At 45.8% G+C, this 21,605-nt stretch overlaps 1 protein-coding gene across 3 annotated transcripts in view; it reads right to left on the bottom strand.

The window, feature by feature from the left end:
- RYBP (RING1 and YY1 binding protein) overlaps nt 1–20,751 on the bottom strand; it is a 41,676-nt gene extending 20,925 nt beyond the window's left edge. Inside the window, exons 1-2 of one of the 3 annotated variants that reach the window (XM_063411588.1) lie at nt 20,505–20,751; nt 19,545–19,670 (exon numbers count right to left, since the gene is read on the bottom strand). In XM_063411588.1, the coding sequence (XP_063267658.1) occupies nt 19,545–19,670; nt 20,505–20,536 (158 nt within the window). In that variant the 5' untranslated portion in view covers nt 20,537–20,751. Of the gene's footprint in view, nt 1–19,544; nt 19,862–20,285; nt 20,437–20,504 lie in introns of those variants that run through there. The other 2 variants (XM_063411587.1, XM_063411586.1) reach the window with 2 other exon arrangements.
- Nucleotides 20,752–21,605: the final 854 nt, after the last annotated feature.

The following is a 21,605-nucleotide window of genomic DNA, read 5'->3' as shown; positions in this document are numbered from 1 at the left end:
CTGGTGATACACATCTACCAGATTAGAGAAATTACTTGCTTCTGGAGATTTACAAAAATGACTCAGTGGGATTCTACTATGTTATGCTGCTTCCTCCTCTAATTTCTTACTGGATTTGTGCAGCTAAATGCTTATCACTAGAATTTCCAAGTTAAAGCAAGCTAAAAACAGAACCTTGTTTTTACTCGAGCGCATTGCGGAAAACGGAGTTGAGCAATCACTTCCTAAGGAGCTCCTACCCGCACTCTGCACCAGCACTGGGGAGTAAAAGAGCACCAGCTTTGGGGTTAGCATCATTTTGTGAGCAATTACACACACATGAACCATCTAGAGGAAAAACAAGAAAATATTTTTCAGCACCATCTCTTTTCATGATCTCCAGCAATGCTTAGAGCAGCAGCAAGAGCCAGGATTCAAACCAAACCAACCTTCTCCACCTGCTGTGCTGCTTACATGAGACAGCCCTGCCTGTTCCTGCCATTCCTTCTTCCCAAACCCACCCTGATGAACCCACAAAGCCAGAGGGGTTGGCATCACTGCAGTGGCAGCTTTGTTATTGTGAGGAAGGTTCTGAGTACTGAAGCCCCAGAATGAGTATTTACAGCCTGGCCTGGAATCCAAAACTTCTAATAACATCTTTAAAAGCTGAGTAGCAACTTGGAAAAACATGCAGGCTTAAGCTGACTACCTGAAATGGATAACTTCCACTAAAAATACCAGGGTATGTGCAGAGGAAAGGTTGAAGCAGCCTCTTCATCTGAAGTAACACAAATTTTTGCTTTTCCACTAAGTTTCTTCAGAAGAAATAGAAAGCAATCGAATACCACAGAAAAACACATGGAAATTATCATTATGGCACAAAAACAAAAGTAGAAAAGCTTTCATGTGCTTCCTTTTAACAAAAGAAAGTCTGCTTAACTGACTTGAGCCCACGCCCCGAGGCAGGGGCTTGGTTTGGTTTTGTTTCTGTTTATTTCACAGTTTCCCTGTTTATTCAGCTTCTTCCCTCTCCCAGTGGCAGCCAGGGCAGCACAGACAGGAAGCTCCATCCAAAACCAACAAGCAGCCCTTGATCCTGACAGCCACTCCATGCTGCTCTTTGAAACACAGACAGCCATGTCCTTGTGAACCTGGAAAAAGCTTCAAGTCTTCTCTAAACCATAAGGTAGCAAATCACCTCAGAGCTTCCTCAAAAGAATTCCTATTTCTGACCCCAAGTGTCACATTAAGCTCAAAGAAGGTGGTGGAGGTGAAGAGGGAAAAGCCAACAAGTTCCACAGTCCAAGCTTGATGTAGCTTAAATGCTACTTACACAGTGGTTAAAAAACTACCAGCATGAGTTGGAAGAGAATCCTTTGCTCCTTTGCTGGAGGCTGCAGACACTTCCCAGAGATGCTGGTACAGATCCCAAACGCTCGGGAAGCATCTGGCTTCTCTGCTCACAGGCAAATGCACTTGGGTGATGTTTCAGACAATACATTCCACAATGACGTTTAACCTCAGTGACACCAATTCCACCAGGTTCAGGCAAACTTCTTTGCCTTACACAGGCAGTGGACTGACTGAGGGATTAGAGCTGAAGGAAGAGTAACATGAACTTTTAAATACAATTTTAGCAGAAAATCTGGATACGAAACATCTTTTGCTCATTTTGACATCCACAGCACTGCTCTTCTTTTCTCTACTTCCTCTGGGAACAATGTGCTTTCATTAAGGTATAAATCTAAATTCGTTCTCCTAATCTAAGGTACACTCAGCCAGCAAAAATGCAATGTGCTTTTCCATCACTGTTCTGCCCCAACAGTCCCCTTTTCTTTACATTAGGAGCTGAAACACAAGTTTCACCAAAGAAGACTCCCATCAAAGTACTTGGCAAAAGAAGTCTCCAAGGAAAGGCTTTTCACAGGAAAGAGGATTTTTAATCTAAACAGCAAAAAGCCACCACAACAGCTTCACACTCACCTTCTTTTATAACACAGGTTCCAGCAACAAAACCTTCTTCTGTATTTCTTTTCTCATATCAGCAAGAACATCAGGTCATATATTCCCCTTTGGTCCACTTCACTCCCATAACACAGGGTTAAAGTTTTCTGTCAGTTTTACAGACCAAAGAAATTCTCCATGCAGATAAACTATGCTAATCCCATGTGCACATACCCTCCACACCACACACAGGTGCACAGCAAACCTCCCTGGGTTACAAGTGATGAGAAACCTTTTGGATCCTGCAATACTTTATAACAAGCATTTTATAGAAAGCAGTATCAAGAATAGCACTAAGGTTGTGATGATCTGCTGGTTTAAGCTTAGTCTAAATTAACTCCATGAAATTGAAAAACAGGCCCTCAGACTTGCAAGCCTCCTTTCACGGCAACCACAGAAAACTGGAAAAGTTATTGTAAATATTTAATTTATTACTGCAATCACAGCATCTCTCAAATTCTTTCAACCTAGGTAAGACATTCTTGTATCAGCTGCATTCATTTCTGTACTGATCTAAACGTTCCCTTTTTCACAGCTGTTAGGAAGAGCCCACCCACTACCAGGTCTTGGCAGGTAAGGTTCATCCAGATGCCTCAGGACACAGAAGGAAGAAAACTGGTAGGCAAACACTCCTGGAAAAGCAGGAGTGAAAGAGGCTGTGAATAACTAATACCTGCCTACCCACTGAAGCACACTAATTATAGAGAATAATTGAACAACTGCTTTCCTTACTTAGGGAGGTGCAGATAAGAGGCATGGGCCTTCTCATACCTCAGATGGGAGTTTAAAGTGCTCTCAGCTGGCAGCAATGCACAGAAAAAAGTCACGGGCTGTGACAATTAACAGCTTCATTTTAAGTCTCTTTTGTTCAAGTAACTCTTCCACTCAGACATATTACATGAAACAACCCTTTCACAACTAAACAGATTTATTCAAGGCACACAGTTACAACCTGAATGTAAAACCTATAAGGCCCTTGACACTGGGAAGCAGCCACACTGTTTTTTAATGCTGTGGAGTTAAAGGTGTAAAGTGATCAAAGGAGTCCGGTGTCCCCCTACAACCCCAGCAATATTTCACTGTATCAACTCATTATATTTAAAATCAGATTCTCATGGAAACTCAAAAACAAAGCCATGCACCAGCCTGCAGAGGAAAAGGAGAGATGTCCACAAAATGAGTTACTTCAGGACATGCACAGACATGTGAAAAATGACCTAGAACTTAGGGTAAGCAGCAAATCCTTAAATGAGATGTAAAGTAAGATTGGATGGATAGATTTCATCTAAGAAGTTGTTTACTAGCAACATTCCAGGAAAAATGTATTTCAATTAACAGACCTATGTTGATTTTATCCACAGTCTGTCCACTCAATCACTGCTCCTCAGAACTGATGCGTGGTGGGAATTGAATCTCTTTGTGGGAACAGAGAGATTCAATGTGTATGAGCATTTGCTGGAGCTGTGTGCAGTTCTGCCTTAACTCTGCTCCAAACATAACACAACCTTCATTAAAACCTCTTCATTAAAACATCTCAGTTGTGAGATTTTTGTGCCACTCGCTGCCTGAATTTGAAAAAAAAAAATAACACTTTGTTCTATAATACACTTTACATAGAGGCTAAAAAGAGACTGCTTGCATAACAAGTCTTATGCAATTTCCCAAATAAATTTCTACCTTTGTACAGAGGGAAGATTATGATAACTTGAAAATTTTCATGGCTGTAAATATGGCTTCAAAAGCTGAGAGTCCACATGCCATTCAAAACCCTACTGACAATTATTGCCACCACATCAGCACCCAAAGATGCCACCAGAAACAGTCCCCAACTGTGTAATAACAAAAGACAACCTGATAAGATACACAATTTACCAGCAGTGTATATTCTCTAAAGAAGAGGCTGACACCAGCTAAAAAAAAAACTCAAAAAGGATCACTAAAATACAACTTTAACGTCATGAAACATCTTCAGCCTGGAGTACTTTGCCAGAGCAAATACAGTAGTAAGTGTCGCGTGAAAAATCTAGACTAAGAAAAAAGCCCATTAAAATACCATGCAACTGCATGATCATCATGAAGATGTTTAAAAAACAAACAGCCTTCACATTGTAAACAAGCAGGTATTTTAAGTCATAAACAATCCAAGTAACTCAGATAGCAAAAACAGAAGTAAAAAATGAAGCCCAAGCAGCAGCACAGAGAAAAATAAAAGAGCAAGGGATTTGTCCAACAGACAAATTTTGACAAGTATTTTCACAGCTCTGAAAAACTTTTTCTTTTCCTTAATTTTTTTGTTGTTTTTGTGACTTGGCCTTTTGTCTCCACTGTTTCTCTGCTCTCCACTCAGCCCCAGCTCACAGGGCTGGCAGTGACATCGACCCTGCTGTGGGACAGAACAGCCTCGTGCACCAACCCCTGCTCCAGCTCTGCTCCAAGCAGGAATCTCAAACCCCCAGGCAGGGCACAACTGCAGCCTTGGAGCTGCACTGGGAATATGCTGGAAGTGTCAGCAATTCAGAAAGAAAAAGAAGCCTTAAATTCATTTTCTTTGGAAATTGAAGAGGTCCACTGCGAGTTTCAGATCTTGAAGGCCCAGGGGATTCTCAGCAACAGCCTCAGCTGGGTATCAGTGAGCAGAAAGGGACATCAAGCCTGGCAGAGGCAGCATCCATCCCACAGAAACTACAGACATTAAATTACACTTTCACAACTGAGCTAATCAGTCTCATTCCAAACAGAAGCTGCATTTATCTTCTCAGAACAGCAGACTTTTTTCCTAATTATCCAAGGTCAGTGGCAGTGAATATTGAGCAAACTGACTTGGGGAAGCAATGTAGATAGAAACCAGGAGGGCAGGCAGCCTTACATTTGCTTAGCAGCAGTATCCCATTTCAAAATAAAGTAGCTCTTTCTAGAGATAAGAATTACTTTCTAATTAATCACCAATCACCAACCAACCAATCACCAATCATATTTGATAAGGTATCTTCTTAGAAACAGCAAAATTCTCCCTTTTTCACACAATCACATAGTTTGGAATAGACCCTTAAAACAGAGTCCAACCCTGCACTGCCAGGTCCACCACTCAACCATGTCTCCAAACACCACACCTACACATCAGCTAAGAGAAAAAAACATTTTTAGATGTTGGAGTGCAAAGGTTTAAGACAACTGAAGTGTTCAGCAGTCAGCTAAAGGAAGAAAATTACTTTAATTTTTTATCAAACTCGCCCAGAATTAGAGCAACACCTCTGAATTTTGATCACCATCTCTGTGTGCCTAAGATATTCACAGACATTAATATAAAAAACTTGAAAGCTTTACACCTCCAATCCAATGCCTACAAGACAGGAGGTCTGAGGTGCACAGACTCACCTGCTGCCTTGCTGAAATACACAGCTTTGCCTGACAGGTTCGAGCTTGTCACAAAGCAGAAACTACTCTGGAAGGCTCAATAGCCATTTCAGCTCCCCTAAAAACACAAGTGGTTAAGGGCTGACAGGTACTGCATAGCAGAAAGGTATTGCATAATTGCCCTGAATGTCTATTCAAAAACTCCACAACAGAAATGTGTATTATTCTCAGGAGCTGGGGAGTTTTTTTCATGTGGCATCCATAATTACACAGCAGCCAAAGATTTCTGCAAACACAGAAGCAAAGAATAGTTCCAACAAGCCTAACATGAGCAATGTTCTTGGTTTGACCAGGGCCTGATGAGAAGGACATCAGAGAAAAGGAAAGGAAAAGGTGCAGAAAGATGCCTCTATAAGTCTTGTGAGAATGTGGAACTGACACATCAGCAACAAACCTGTCCTGACCATAATGGTCCTGGGACAAAAAACATCACCCTTTAAATGCACAGTGGTCCTCAGGCAATGCAGGGATTGCACGAGGCTGTGTTCCTTTCCAAGTTACATCCTGGCTTCCTAAGCTTGTTGGGTACATTATATAACTATTAATTACACCGCTGTTCGGCGTGCTTTTAACTGCAATGATTCAAACTGCTTCCAGGAGCTCTCTAATCCAAAGTACAATCCTCTTGACAGCAACTGACAGATTTGGAATATTCAGTTCTAGCTGAAAGGAAGACAAATCAAACCCCTCATCTGTCTGCTGCAAAAAGAGCCAATGTTCCTGCTGACCTGACCCACAAGGGCTGGGACACACTGTCCACGGGACAGCTCTGGGAAGCAGCAGGAGCCAAGCTGTGCTAACACAGCGAAGAATTCTTCCCAATGGCCACCTTCAAATTTACAGAGAAAAGAGAAAACTTGGTCTGGTTTGCATTTCCTCCCAGGAACAGAAAGGTTTCAGCCATCAGCTCCTAGACCCAGCGGACACCATCCTTGGACACGTGCTCTGCCTGTGCCCTTCCCAGCCACGATCCTCCCTGCAAGCTCCAACACAATTCCACATGCATTATTTATCCCTCCTGCTAAGTCATGCAGTGGGCTAATCACTTAACTGTTGTAATGATATTTTGCAATGGCTGTACTCTGTTATACTGATTTTCGTGAGCTTGCTTTTGCTGCATGTTTTGAGAAAACAGCATATTTTCCTGGAGTATAAAAAGCTCAAGTTTGACATTCATTTCAAGCCTAAGAGCTGGATGTCAAAAGTGAATTTTTAGAATTAGCAATGTGTTCTTAATTAAAACAATGTTAGTATATTATTTGATTTCTGCTGTATCTGCTAACAACCACAGAAGACATGTTTTCTCATTAATCTAATGAAATACGAAAATAGTTATTAACAATTCGTACATATTAATGACAAAGTTTTTCCCTCCTATAGAATGATGTTTTCCTTTTAAAACTCTTCAAGACTTCAGTTAGCACAATTACCAAATATCTGAAAGCTGACAGACTGGCAACATTTTTATTAAGAAACTCAAACTCAAGTCAAGAACATTTGCATGTCTTCCTTACCACCACATTAAACTTCACTGGGATAAATGCTCATCTTCAGACTCAGGGAATTGTTACCGTAAAATACTGTTTAGAATGAGTTTTTTCTATAAACTCAACATGATGTAAGATACACAATAGGGCAATTAAAGAATTATTTATGTCTCCCTACCCCCAGAATGCTCTTCAGGCTGTGCATGATTCAAGGTGTACTCGCAGCGGTTTTGTGGAGCAATGAACAGCATTTCAAAAATTTCACTAGTCCCAGTAGTTCAGAACTGGTTGGAAAACTTTTTCTGCCTGAAGCCAGCAATTATTCCAGGAGGAACTTTAAAAGCTGTTAACAATAATACCCTCAACTGGCACAAGCAGGGAAAGCAGCAAGTCACCATAATCGACCTATCTTACCTCCTAATAATCTGCTGGCTATACAAGCAAAGACATGGATACAACTCCAGGGAGAAGGAATGTAATCTTTTTGATACAAGTGAGCACGTAGATGAGGCTCGTGGAAAACTGTAGCTCTGTAAAATTTGGTGAATCTCTTGGGTTTTTCTGGGTATTTTGTTTCATTCTGCGTGGAGAAAAGGTTTGGTCACCGAGGTGCTCTTTAAAAAAAAAAAAAAAAAACCAACCCAAAAACAAACAGAAAAGAACCAGATCCAGAATTGTAGCAGTCTCAGACTTTAGAGCAAAGAGCAGTCTGAGGAGTCCTCTGCTTACATGGACACAGACCACACTATTCCCCAAAGACTTTGTTTAGAGCTTTATTCAACACATTTCTCAAATCTTTTTTATCTGTTAAAAACATCTACTTGAACAGTCTTGGAAAAAAAGCAAGATCACAAAAGACAACCATGTTAAGTTTCATGTCAACTTACTCCCTTTCTTCTCAGTGCATCGATCCCAGAGGCCTGATCCAGCCCCTGCTCCTGACAGCAAAGTGCTGCACTGATTTCTGCAGCCTCTGGACATGACTCAAAAAATCAATGCAAGGAGCAAAAGGTCAAATTCTCCTCAAGCATCAACCACCTGTTGGACCAAGACAGGCTTGCAGATGCCAGCACACTCGGAAATAAAGCGACCAACTGTTATTAAAGTCATTTCTAAGCACGGTGTCTGTGTTCCCACACCCGTGGCTAAGTAAACCTGCTCCTCACACTACACCTTTGTGGAAAAAAAACCACAAACCACTCATGCTTGTGACAGCTTTTATAAACAAGCAAGTGCAGTACACAGCCGTACAACTTCAGGGTTTTGAATTCTGAGTGCCAGCAGGAAAGTTAGTCTGGCTTAAAACTCAAAAAAAAATGGCAAGAGAGGAAAACTGGAGAGATGGAAATAAACCCAAACTACTGCTCAGTGCTATCCTTCACTGTCCCTGCACATTAGGGAAAACCCTGAGAAATAAAACAGGTACATTATAAAGATCTTTTTCCATTACTTGCTTGACATGCTGGGCAGCACGAATTCCTCTTAGAGGCACAAGAAGTGAGACTGTCCTCATGTTTTACATCTTTGTAAGCACACAGGCTGAACATGAGGGTGTGATCTCCCCTGCATTCACAGAGCAGGGATGCAGCACGATGTTTTAATCAATTTGTTAATTTGTAATTGACAAAAAAAGTAACGTCCTTCATTGAGACAGGACAGCTTTTCCTTACCAGAAAACTTCACTGTAGCATTTTCCAACGCTGATTCAGTGTAAATTCCTGGCGTGCACTTGTACGTTCCCAGCTGATGCAACCCAGGAGCCTCAAGGAACCCTTCACAGGTCTGCAGTTCTGAATGCAAATGTGTGGCCCCAGCTGGCAGAGGTGCTGCCAAACTGTCACTGTCAATAAGTCATCTAATGAAGCTCAAAATTTCAGTTTGAGCTCTGCTATTCCAGCCAGTCCCTGTGGACAGCCCCACAGTCCCATGGATGCTAACTAAGCCTGTCTCCGATGCATCAGATCTTCTTGACCTCAGAAGTTAAGCAACTTATAACTAACTTGACTCACATCCGGCAATAAGTACTCCTAATTAATGACTTTTAATTGCTGCCAGAGCCCTGTATTCTCACACCCATGACAAAGCATGTTCCTCACTCTGCTAACCCCTATGTAAAACTGCACAACTCTGACAACCCCATGCCTTTAGCACCACAGCTGAGCCATTCCTCCCACACTTCAGGAGCAAAGGCATTGCTGTACACCAGAGAAAAGAAGTGTTCCAGAAGTACCCACCACACCATTCCAGCAGCTCAACATCACTTGCTTTCTGGCTGCCTTTGCTCTTTTTTTTTAACCATTATCTATACAGTTCAGAGAAAAGAAGATAAACATTGTTTGTTAAGTTTGACTTCATGTGCAGTTTTTGAGAAGTTATTTCAGAACCTGAAGTGCTTCCCGAAAATGAACTTTACCTCCCAACAAGCTGTATGTGGACTTCATAGTGCATTTACTTTACAGATGGGTAAACATATGCAGGTGAGTTACTTAAATGTCCAGACTGACAGCAGGTTAAGCTTTCCTTCCCCCCAAGAAATCATATCCAAGCTGCCAGCCCCCTGCTCACAGGGCTGGAGGGTACAGAAACACACACCAGCCACTCGGAACAACCCTTTCCTCCCAACATTGACAGCTTCCACGTGTGCCCTGCTGGAACTGACCATCTCTGGACACAATTCTGTTTACACAAAGTGTGCAGCCCTGTATCCCACAACAGCAGCACTCCTGCCCACCCTGAGGGAAGTCCATGCTTGCCCCTGGTGGGATCACTGCTGTGGCTCCCAGGAGTCCAGAAAGGAGCAGAGCAGCCATGGAGGAGCAGCAGTTTGCAGGTTAACTCACCCTCCCTGGGCAAAGCTGCATGATGCCCAGCACACCAAACCACTTTGAATCAGCTCAGTCTGCTGCCACACACCAGCACAGCCCCAGCTGTCCCTCGGACAGGCCACCCTCCCTCACTGCCTCGTGCTTTGCCTTTTGCTGTGACACAAACCCAGCACCACCAGACTCCTCTGCAGTAACTTCTGCAGCCCACAGGCTTCCCCTTCAACACTTCTCCAACTAAGACCCACTGCCCTCCAAATCAGCCAGCTGCCTGTCAAGCTACTTGTGTGTAAAACCAGTAAGACACACACAATTCCCCCAGAATAATTCACCATTTTTATGGGCAGCATTTTTACGTGATGCGGGTTTATGAATTGCTAACACTGCGCTGAATCACAAACATTTCCTAAAGCTTATTAAATATTTCTGTTAAATTGATCCACACCCGTAGATAACAAATGAAAACGGTTTTATTTCTCTGCGAGGCACCTGTAATAACGGAGCAATGGCAGCAAACAGGCAGCAGCCAGCTCCCTGGCCCTATTAGCATTACAGAGGAAAGCCTCCCCTTCTGCTGCTAATGATGTGCTCTACCCTGTATCCCCAGGAGACAAATGACTGCACTGGCTGATTGACTCCATCACAGGGCCATCATCCATCAATGTATTGCCTCTCTTATTGAAATCTCATCTCAGGAAGAGAAAGTGCTCTGTGCCACTTCCGAAAAAAACAGTGGAAGCACTTTCAGAATAAGAGCTCCAAGATATATAATGAGAGCCAAATATTTCAGCAGAGACACGCATTTCCAGCAACCTGGACAGATCAGCATGCTTTGTCCATCCAGCACAAGTAAGATTTACGTCCTCCTGCTAAACTAGATCTTTTTTCTCTTTAATTAAACAAAGGAATGAAACACGTACCATAGACATAAATTTCTTGATCAAATTGTAACACAGACAGTGAATATAATCGTACAGATTAAAAATGGCATCCTGAGGATATTTAGCTAGCTGACTTGCTAAAGGGTGAATTCCAGCAACTCTTACACAGGCTGAAATCACATTAACATCATACAAGCCCCACTGTCATCTGCAAACAGAAATGAAAGAAAATATAAATCCTTCCATGTACTTATTTACAACATAGATTAAAAAAAAAGAGACAGAGAGCAATCCTATTCCATTAATAAATACTCCTATAATTTATAAAACTGCACATATGGGACTGGGGTGCAGGGAGTAACCCATACTCATCACTCACCTGCCAGTTTTCTGATCAAGTTTACATCACTGAAGGCACCAAATCCCAGCACTTCTGCATCCTCTGTCCATCTCCCCAAAGCAACCATGTGAAGCTGCACATGAATTACCCAGACACAGTTCCATGTGCACAAAGACAATTTAGTTCAGATAAAATATTTTCGATTAGGATCAGGGTCACTTCTGTCTACTCAAAAATAAAAATCTGAAGAAGGCAGCTTTATCTCAGGCAAGATATTTTGTCTCACTTAGCACCTCTGCATGTTACAAACAATTCATTATAACTCTGAAATCCCCATGAACAATCTGCTCGAGAAAACATGTCTAAACATTTATTCCTTGTTTAGCCCTAAACAAAATCCAAAGCTGATTTGTTTTGCTTCCATTTTATTTAAAGACAACCAATCTGGTAAGATCCCAAAACAAAAGTTTTTGGAACTTCTGAACAGAGAGAACTATAGAATGGCCTGGGTTTGCAGGGATTCTAAAGACCACCTTATTCCAACCACTCTGCCATGTGGAAGGGCAGGGACACCTCCCACTATCCCAGGCTGATCCGAGCCCCATCCAACCTGGTCTGGAACAGTTCCAGGGATGGGGCAGCCACAGCTTCTCTGAGCATCCTGTGCCAGGGCCTTGCCACCCTCATTATGAAGAACTTCTTCCTAATACCTAATCAAACCCTGCCCTCTGTCCAGTTTGAAGCCATTCCCCTTGTCCTGAGTCCCTTCACAGCCTTGTAAAAATTCCCTCTCCAAATTTTTAGTACCTGGATCCTTGTAGCATAAGGGTGTGCTCCACAATCCCAGGCCAGTGTCTCAGGAAAGACCACACACAGCTCAAATCAGGTCTCCTGGTTTCATGATCCATATTTTAGATCCCTACAAGCCCTTTTCCTCGTGAATTTCCAGTTTTACCTAACAGAAGATTGGCTGTGGGTGTACTTTGAACTTTCAGAAACACAGAGAGAACTTCAGGAATAAAATATTATCAAAGCAACACCCAGTTTGAAGCATTAATTTTGGGGTTTGTAGGATGAACTTGAGATTCACATGATTTGGAATATGAGTTACTAAACAGTCAAAAAAACCCCAGTGCGCCAGCAAAGAGAAGTGATGTTTTTCTCTCTCACTTATATTTGAGCCAGTCAGAGTTACTATCTTTGCCATGTTTAACAGGCAGTGATTTTGTTGGTGCACCAATTAGCACTCTGCTACAAAGAACATGCTCCTAATTAATAGCTGGTTTATGGGAAGAGCAATGTTAAGGATCTGGTAGTACCTCCAGATGTACCAAGAAAAGTGTGAAAGGAGCTCTGCTTGATGTAAAGGAAATCTGTCTGCACAAAGAGACAATCGATGTATTTAGCATATGTCAGCTGTAAAAGGAACTTACATAAACGTAATGGAGGCATTTCCACATTATTTCTGTTGTATACTGTAATCCTGGACATCTGCTTAGGGTAGCATGGATGGGCTACTCGGTGTTTCTAGTCTGCTTTTCTTGCAGTACCCTTAACACAAAGCAGCAGTGAGGGAAATTTGCCCTTATCTGTCTGAAACAACTTCTAAATAAATACTCATAAACCCTCCTGTAAGAGCCCTTCCCTCTGGAAATGGCCAATTTTCTCCTTCTACCTTGTGAAGAAACAGCCCAGTGCAAAGAGACAAAGTACAGCTGCAAGACACAGCCACAGAGAGAGTCTGTACAAATCTTATTTCAAGTCAGAGCTCCACATTACGAAACTCCAACGCACCTTGGGAGTGACCTACATTGCAGGACTGGAACCCACTAACCTACAGAACCACCTGAAATCCCACAAAATAGGTCAGTGGGTTTCCTCCTAGGAAGAATTCCCCAGACAAGGAGAGATGCAGATGAAATAAAGGACAAGCAGAGCACACGCTTTCCCTGACACAGGAGCCGCGTGTCTCACTCTGCTGCAGTATTCCTGCAGAGCAGCGGGACTCCCCAGAAGTGCTGTGAACTCTGTGCTCCTCTCCGAGGGACCCCACAAGGACCTGTCTGTTTGTTCAAGCCCAATGGAGCAGGAAGAAAAGGAGCAGTGCCACAGCAAGGGACAGTAAGCCTACCAATAACGCAAAGCAGCTCAATTCAAGGTCAGCAGTGAACTCGCCTGGAGTTACAGCAGGGGTGTCCAAGTTATGGCACACAAGCCAAGTGTAGCCAAAACAATCCATCCAGCCCACAGAACATTTCTTGACTCCTTTCACCCCTCATGAGGGTCTTGGGTCTCATGCATTTTCAGCAGGGACCCTAAAAATTCAGCTAGAACAGAGTCCCAGGGTGCTGTACACTGCTGGGGAACACCAACATTGAGCACAGCACATTCAGCCGGAATGCCACAGGAGCAGAGAACGGCCACAGGGAACCACACCTTGCATCCACCACTTCCCTCCTCTCAACCATCACTCTGGGCAACACTGCACACTGTCTTATTTCCAGTTCAACCAATTCCTCTTACCAGACAAACCCCACATGAGGGTGCAAACACACCCACCAGGCCTGCAAAGGCAGCAGCCCCTCCACAGCAGGGCTGATAGGAACATGAAACAATCAGGGCAATTAAGAAAGGCATGCAGAGAAAGTTGCTCTGCATTCCTCTGCCTACCAGTTCCCCACGAGGACCTGTTGGGAGCCAGGGGTCAGCATCCCAGTGGACGCTGTCTGTTCACAGCAATAAAAGAGTTGCATGCCCTCTCCTCCTACATGCACATGCATACTTTGATTTAGATTCCTGTCTCCCAGAAAAGCAGCCTATGGAGGAAGGGAAAAATGAATAATATCCACGCTGCATATTATCAGTGATGTATTAACACGCTCAGTGTCACAGTTTATCCATTAGATCTTCAGAGAGTCTCCACGAGAAATCAGAGATAGATATTAAACCCTACCACCCACAATTAACCCAAATGAGTACTCTACATAAATATTATCAGCACCCCTTATACATGCTGAAGATTTTATTATTTAACCAAAAGATCTTTTTTATCCTAACAAAATAAGGAAAACAACAGGTATAGGTATTATTCCTTAGTAGGACATTCAGGAAAAAAATAAGTGTCAGGAGCAAAGTGAGTCACAGGAACCACCATAGTCCCTACTGAATCTGCCACCCACAGCTTCTCAGGTAGCCAAATTTGACAACCATAGCAAAGGGGTATTGCCTTGGTGCTGCACATCAACACTGAGGATTCTCCCTGCTGAGAATGATTTCCCAGAGGTGCTGAGATCTAAGAGAAATCCTGGGGTGATGGTAATGAGATCATTAATGCCAGAGCCAAACACCGCAAAGAGCAAATCAGGACACAACACTCACTTCTTTCAAACAGCCAAAGTACAAGACACAGATCTAATGCCAGGCTTGTGCTTGCACCAGGCTGACAGATAATAGCTGATCTGAAGCTGAACAGCTTCACCTGCTCAGTTGAAGCCTCACAGACTAACTCCATGCTAGTTTAAAAAGTAAGTGTAGCATGAATCTGTACCCGAAGTCAGTTCATAATGGGTCAATACTCCAAGCCATGTGGCTGAGACACATGTGGTTCTGCAATACAAGTCACAGATTCAAACTTGGTGTGCTGTCAAACCACAGCCCCAGAATTCAGGGTTTGCTGTGAACCATCAGCATTGTCTGCTTGTCAGATGGTGTTTGCTCCTGCCCCTGGCTCCTCTGCCCTGCTGGGTTTGCCAGATCTAGCAGCAGCACTCCCCAAATCCACAAAGTAACAGCCACTTACTTTTAGGCAGTGCTGGTGGATAAGGGATGAGACAACAGAGATCTCGAGAACTCCTGGCACTCGAGCAAACACTTTGCAAATAGGTATTGTGCATTGCAGCACTCAGCTGTACCCAGGCAGAGTTACACTGCACCCTCCACCACCAGAACAGCAGCCCCTGAGGGGACACGTCCTCAGGATGTGGCTGGTCCAGTGGGACACTGCCACAGCCCCAGGCTGGCACAGAACATGCCTCACTCCTCCTAATCCAACAGCCATTTAAATGCAGCAATCAACAGGAAAAGCAGGGATGATTTAACAACAGATTCAAACAGCCAAATAGTAAAACAAATATTCCAGAGTAAAAGCACCAATATTGCTTCCACAACAGCTTTTTTTAGACAAGTTTCATATTCCATTTTTATAGAAATTAAGCCACTTAAAGGCCAGCTATGATGCTAAATAAAACCCACCTTAATGCAAGTGAAAGCTAACTAACTTGAGAGAACCAAATTAAACCACTTGGCTTCCAACCTACACCACAGCCACACATCACTGCCAGAGTTTTCAGGACAGTCCTGCAAACACATGGCAAATAAGCAGGGCACATATTATTTGTATGAAGGTCAAGATCATAAGCATGATTCCTCATTCCAGGAATAGCAGGACTATCTGGTGCCTATTCTGGTCAGCCCAGCTTGGATGCAGAAGAGAAAACTTTTCCATGGTGACATGCACAGCAGTTTGCATCCTTCAAGGTGGTAGTTCAGATCCTGCTAACATGAGAATTTTCTGCAGAACTAAAGGGAAACAAAGGCCTGTATCTGAGACATCTGCTCCATACAAAACAATTTGTTTTATAAATATGAACAGTTTTAGCTTGGCCTCCCCTCAAAAATAAGGATGGCAAAAAGGTGAAGCACTACTGTCATCACTGCTTGGGCACTCCACAATGAAGTGAACATTCACCTCACTTGATGCAAACTCCAAACCTTGGACTTGAGGCGTACAGGTATTAGCAACAAATAAAACAGAAATGCTTGCTCAGTTTATACCTTGCAGAGGACATGCACATTTCAACTCAATTTTGCACTAAAAGCTCCCATTGTTTTGTTCATTTGCATATCAGACATCCATTTGTTGCTTTCACATTTTCCACTGACTTTAAGTGCATTTCTCTGTACTCAAGGCACATTCAAGATGTGGAGTTTGGAAAAGAAAAGCATTCATCCCAAATTTAGAGAAAAATTAACATCAGAGAAGCTCCACCACATCACACCGCTTGCCTATTCACCCAAAAAGAGTTTCAAAAACCAGTTTCCCTGAAATCATAAGGACAGGGGAGCAAATATGCTCCTTCACAACAAAGTCTGAAAACAATCTCACGTAGAAACACTTCACAGCCCTGCCTAGGAGGAGAGAGGAAGTTACAAGAGGTGTACAGGAACACAATATATGTAAACTACCAGAGAACCAAAGGAGAAGAGGAGCAAGAATGCCATTAAGAAAACAAACAGAAACAGAGAGCCATCACCTACCCCCAAATAGGAACTCACAGGAAATACGAGGCCAAATCCTGCCCTCACATTCTTAGGAAATCCAAAGTAAACTTTCCTTCCGTGTTTGAAGAAGTAATGGATATTGGAAAGGAACATGCGTTTGTGGAGCAAACTTCCTGGCAGAAGTTTCAATTCCAGTCTTCTCCTGAGTGCAGGAGCTGGTGCTGCTACACCAGAGAAAACCACTAGAAGAGCCACAGGACACAAGTGAAAGTGGTGACCAGCACCAGTTCCCTGTGCTGTGACACCAATAAAAATCTCCAGGAAAGGAATAAGGCACTGTAAACCCCAGCACACAGCTCCCTGCTGCTCACTCTGCAGCCAGCTAAATCATCACCTCACCCAGCTGGGCTCTGAACAGAGCTGGTGTCTTTGCCATCATCCTCACAGAAGAAAAACAGTAAAAAACCTCATCATACTTGCCTAAATAGGAAGTAATAAAAGTTTAACTGTAAAATAGCAAGAATCCAGGTGAGGAAAGGAAGTCAGTGACATACTATAACAAATCCCGTATTCAAGTGCTACAGGTTTAATATAATCTTTGCACAACAATTCTTCAGAGATGGATTTGACCTAATTTTTATTTAAAAGTGCACCTGAAATATTTATAAACAGCTCCTTGAAAAAACAGTCGAGTGCAATTTAACTGTTTAGCCTCTACAATGATTTTGACTTGGCAGGTCAGCTCTAAAGCTCACAGTTGTTTGAAGCTCCTTTTACAAGATCCTAGGGAAAGGGGATAGTTGGATCAGAGAAGATAAAACTTCTAACTGCTGCCAGCCACTCCTCCCACACGCCAACAGATTATATTGAGTCTGAAAAAATATACACACAGTGAGAATTAGCTAAGGGCCTCACCAGTTCTTAAAGAAGAGAATATTTATCAGCCAAAGTAAATTCCACAACAAATAACTGGCTTCACAGTGGAGGGAGGGGGGAAGTAGGTCATACCAGATCTTAAAAAAATCCCTGGGCATGCTGTGATTGCACACAATAATTTGATGAAAAACAGTTGCCTCACCATGTCTTTCACTACTTGGTTGATGTTTTTTTTAAAGTGAGTTTGATAAATTTCCGTAAGTGTTACTGAAGTAAGTCACAATGAAGCAAGGCAGTTTTAACTGTGGAACTTGTGTCATCAACTTGTCAAATTGCAACTTAAAAGTCAAGCTCATCAGACACCTTATTTTTCAAGTAATAAATTATCAATCATAACTCATTAAGTATATTTACATCAGTCATTTATTAAAAAAAATCTGAGTAATTTCCCAGAACTGACTCGAATGTCACATAGTATAAAATTCAAAGTAACATCACAAATAGCTCTGACCTCCCAGAACTTCCCAACACACAGTGCTCTCTCACAACACTCAATCACTCCTGCTTTCTGTTATATTTATTCATAAATTATACAAATATGCAAGAAGACATGATGGGCCATTGAATATTTTAAATACTTTCTCAAATTCTACAAACAAAAGCAATTTTTAAAGCAGCAAAAATGAATAGAAAGCTGATGAATTAAGTGAATTAAAATTAGAAGCCATTCATAAGGGTCCATTAAAAGCTAAACAGAATTACAATGTTCTAGACCCAAGGATCACATCTGCAAGTTAGGCTACAGCTCTTAACCTGAAATCATCGACTGCCACCGCTCTTAATGGCCCTTTAAAAGACAAACCACCCTACCACCGCAACAAACAGTTTGAAAATTATCTTTGAAAAAAAAAAAAAAAGTAAGGGCATGTGAGAGCAGGCTGCTGCTCTCCAAATGAACAGCAGCATGGTGGCCAATGAAAATAAAAGTGTCTGATACAGGATAGATCCCATCTGGGCTGCTACATCTCCTTAGGGCTCTGCTCCCGCTGACCCCCAGGCACTGGGTGACACCGGGAGCGTGCGGGGACAGCACGGCCACGCTCCGGAGGAGCAGCTCAGGACCAGGAGACTGCAGGAGCAACACCTGAGCCAACGGGGCAGCCAAGGAGTCACAACCCGCAGGAATAAAACGTGCTGGGAAGGCTCAGCTGCATGACTAAATAAGACTGAACGAGGCAAGAATCAGCTCCAGGTGCACATGAACACTGCTGCCCAAAGCTCGACCTTACTCAATGCTCTAACTACGCTATTTACAACTGGTTGAAGTTCAACACCTCTGCACATTTTGTAAAAAGCACAGATACTTGTAGCTGACGTGCATCACAAAACACAGAGTGCAGCACTTCATCGCTCTGTTACTGTAACTCAGAGAGTTTCAATGGCCCGAAAACATGCTCCCTATTAAAAATGTAGGCACTTCACATTGTCTAAAGCACAGTGCGAACAATAACAATCCGACACGCTTTCACCTCCTTTGTCAATCAAGCCAAGACAGCCAAGTCATGCAAACAGCCTGCTGATGAGAGCACCTCTATACACAGCTGCGCTCAAGGAAAACGCCGCCTCTCACAATGGAAACCTCACAGACTACTGCTTTGGCAAAGCACCGCAATGGGAACTAAATTTGGAAGGTACAATATGAACAAAATCAGAAATCAACATGGTAGAACAAATCACAAAAAGAAAGGGAAAGCAGAGCACCACATGCCTGCTTTAGCGTCAACTGATACCTCCAGGACAAACTTTCCGAACCCTCTAACTGAGAAATAGCAACTTCGGGGGTTTTTTTGAGACTAAATTAACTACTGCATGTCAGACTCATCACCTCACAAAGACCTCCACAGTTTCTCAGAGCAAGGCCATCAGAGAGACCTGACAGCTAAAGCTTTCAAAATCCCGCACCATTCCCACAGTGAGCACAAAGCCGATTCCTTTCTGATGACAACAGTCACCGAGAGATCAACATCAGAGGGAGAGAGCTGTTCTCACGGCATCTTTAGTTTCAGCCGTTTCCTTTCTCGCTCCCTAATCCTAATTTCTACTCCCGTAGAGAAGACAGGTAAACCTCCACCCAAACCACAGAAAACCATCTGCCCCAAACCACAGTCAGAGCGTTTCTGGCTGGCTGTGCATCTCCGAAAGGTTCTCTGCACACCAGCAACAACAAAAAAAAAGCACAGAACAACAAAAAGATTCAGGTTGCTGCCACATCCACGAAACATGTCTTCCAGCTCCAATTAAACGCTTGAAAGAGAATTTTTAAAATCCACAAGCTTTTGAACGGGGACAGAAGGGACCGCACGGGGGGAGAGAAAGGATGCAACCAGCCGATATCCATGCAACAGCGAAAAAAAATCAACAAGTCGGCGCAGCCCAGCCGCGTTCAAAGGTGCGGACGTACCTTGTGGAGGTGCCTTTCCTGACATCGCAGATGCTGCATTTGAAGGCTTCGGCGCTGTTCCTGAAGGTGCACACACTACAATCCCAAAAGCCTTCGTCGGCTGCAGGTTTGGCTTGCCTTTTCGGCCTTGAGGAGGGGGAGGGAGAGGGAGAGGGGAAGCGTGTGTGTGTACGTGTGTGTTTGGGGAGGAGGAGAGAGGCGGCGGGAGGAGGAGAGAGAGAGGAGGAGGAGGAGAGAAAGAAAACACACACATGAGAAACCATGTTACAGAGCCCCGAAACCCAGCGCCTGCTCGCACCGCCGCTCTCCCGCGGGGCCGGGAGCAGCCGACAAACCCCGACCGGGGCCGGGCCCGGAGAGGTGCGGGGGGCGCCGAGCTCCGCCCCGGCCCCGCCGGGCCGAACCCGCCGGGCCGGGCCGCCCGCGTCCCCCCGCCCGCGGCGGGAGGGTGGGAGGGTGGGTGGGCGAGTTTGCGGGCTGGGAGGCGCGTTCCCTCCTCCACCTTGTTAAACCTCCCTTTGTCTGGGAGCGGCGAGTGCGCGGAGCGGGGAGTGCGAGCGAGCGGAGCCGCCATGGCTGCGCTCGCACCGCACCAGCCCTGGCACCGGCGGCAGGCTAGGAGACACCGGCACTCCTCCTCCTGCTGCTGCCCTTCCACGCTCCCTCCATCTTAGGAGCCTCCCTCACTCCCTCCCCGCCCGCGGCTCCCCCCCCGCTCCGCCGCCCCGGCCCCCCGCGTACCTGGCGGGGCGGCGCGGGCTCGCCGCCCCCTCCCCGTTCGCTCCCTCCATCTTAGGCGCCCCTCGCCGCCTCCCCCCGCCGGGGCCGAGCACACGCCGGCGGCTGCCAGCCACGGCCTACCCGCCGCCATCCCCTCGGCCGGGGCCGGGGCAGAGGCGGCCGCGCCGCGCTCCCTCCATCTTACCGCCTCTCCCCGCCCGCCCCCGCGCCCCCGCTCACCTGGTCGGGCTCTTCTTGTCGCCCATGACCATGGATCGGGGCCGCCCCTGCCCTGCGCACAAAGAAAGAGGCGAGGGGAGGGAGGGCGGGGGGACGGGGCTGCCTCCGTCCAGCAGGCTCCGGCTGCTGCGCACCCCGCGCCGCCGCTCCTGCCGCTGCCAGGCTCCGCTCCGGACTAGCAGCGCAGCGCAGCCCGGCGCCCTCCCTCCTCCTCCTCCTCCTCCCTCTCTCCCTCCCCGCGCCGCGCCGCTCCGGCGGGCGGAGCTGCTGCCGCGCCGCGGCCAATGGGGGCGGCCCCGCCGCCGGCCCTGCCGGGGAGGGAGCGGGGGGGAGCCGGGAGCGCCCGCGGGCCGCCCCGCCCGCGCCGCGGCCCCTCAGCGCCGGGAGGGCTCGGGCTCCGCGCAGCCCGCCGCGGGTGGCCCCTGCCCGTCCCTGCCCCCTCGGAGGGCTCCTCGCCCGCCTGCCCCCTGGAGAGCGGGGCTGCCGCGGGCGGGACGGCGGCAGGCCCGCTCCGTGAGGGGAAGGGCGGTCAGAGCCGGCTCGCCCGCCCGGTGCCTGAGCTGGGAGCAGCGGAGGGGCTGGGCAGAGGGAGGCAGCTCCTGCTGCCTGCCCTGAGCTCGGGGACGGGCTCCCGGTGCCCTCACGGATGCCTCGGCTGCCACCTCCGTGAGCTGGCTTGGGGCTCGGGGTCAGGGCAGCGGCCCGCCCAGAGTCCAAGGTGTTTCCACAGCGCTGCTGTGCTGCTGCTTCCAGAAGTGTTCCCATCACTCCCTCAGCGATCTGTCGGCTCCGCCGAGCACGAGCTGTGCTTCTGCAAAACTCCCCAGGTGGCAAAACGTGGCGTTCCCGAAAAGTGGCATTCTCAAAAAGCGGCGTTTCCCAAAAAGCAGCAGTCCTGTCCTGAGATTCTCCACGGCCCCCGGGGGCCTGTGGAAGGGCTGGCAGGGCGGGCTGGGATGGTGACACGCCAAGCATGAGCTGTCACTGTCTCTGCTGAGCCCCTTTCACATGGGGCTGTTTCCTCTGCAGCAGCCAGAGGGGATGGAGGCCATGAGCAGCTGAGGAGGGATGGCGCAAGGGGTGATGAGTGAAGGAAGAAAG

This window comes from Prinia subflava, chromosome 14, assembly GCF_021018805.1.
Source record: "Prinia subflava isolate CZ2003 ecotype Zambia chromosome 14, Cam_Psub_1.2, whole genome shotgun sequence".
NCBI lineage: Eukaryota > Metazoa > Chordata > Aves > Passeriformes > Cisticolidae > Prinia > Prinia subflava.
This window is presented reverse-complemented; position numbering and strand designations above follow the sequence as displayed.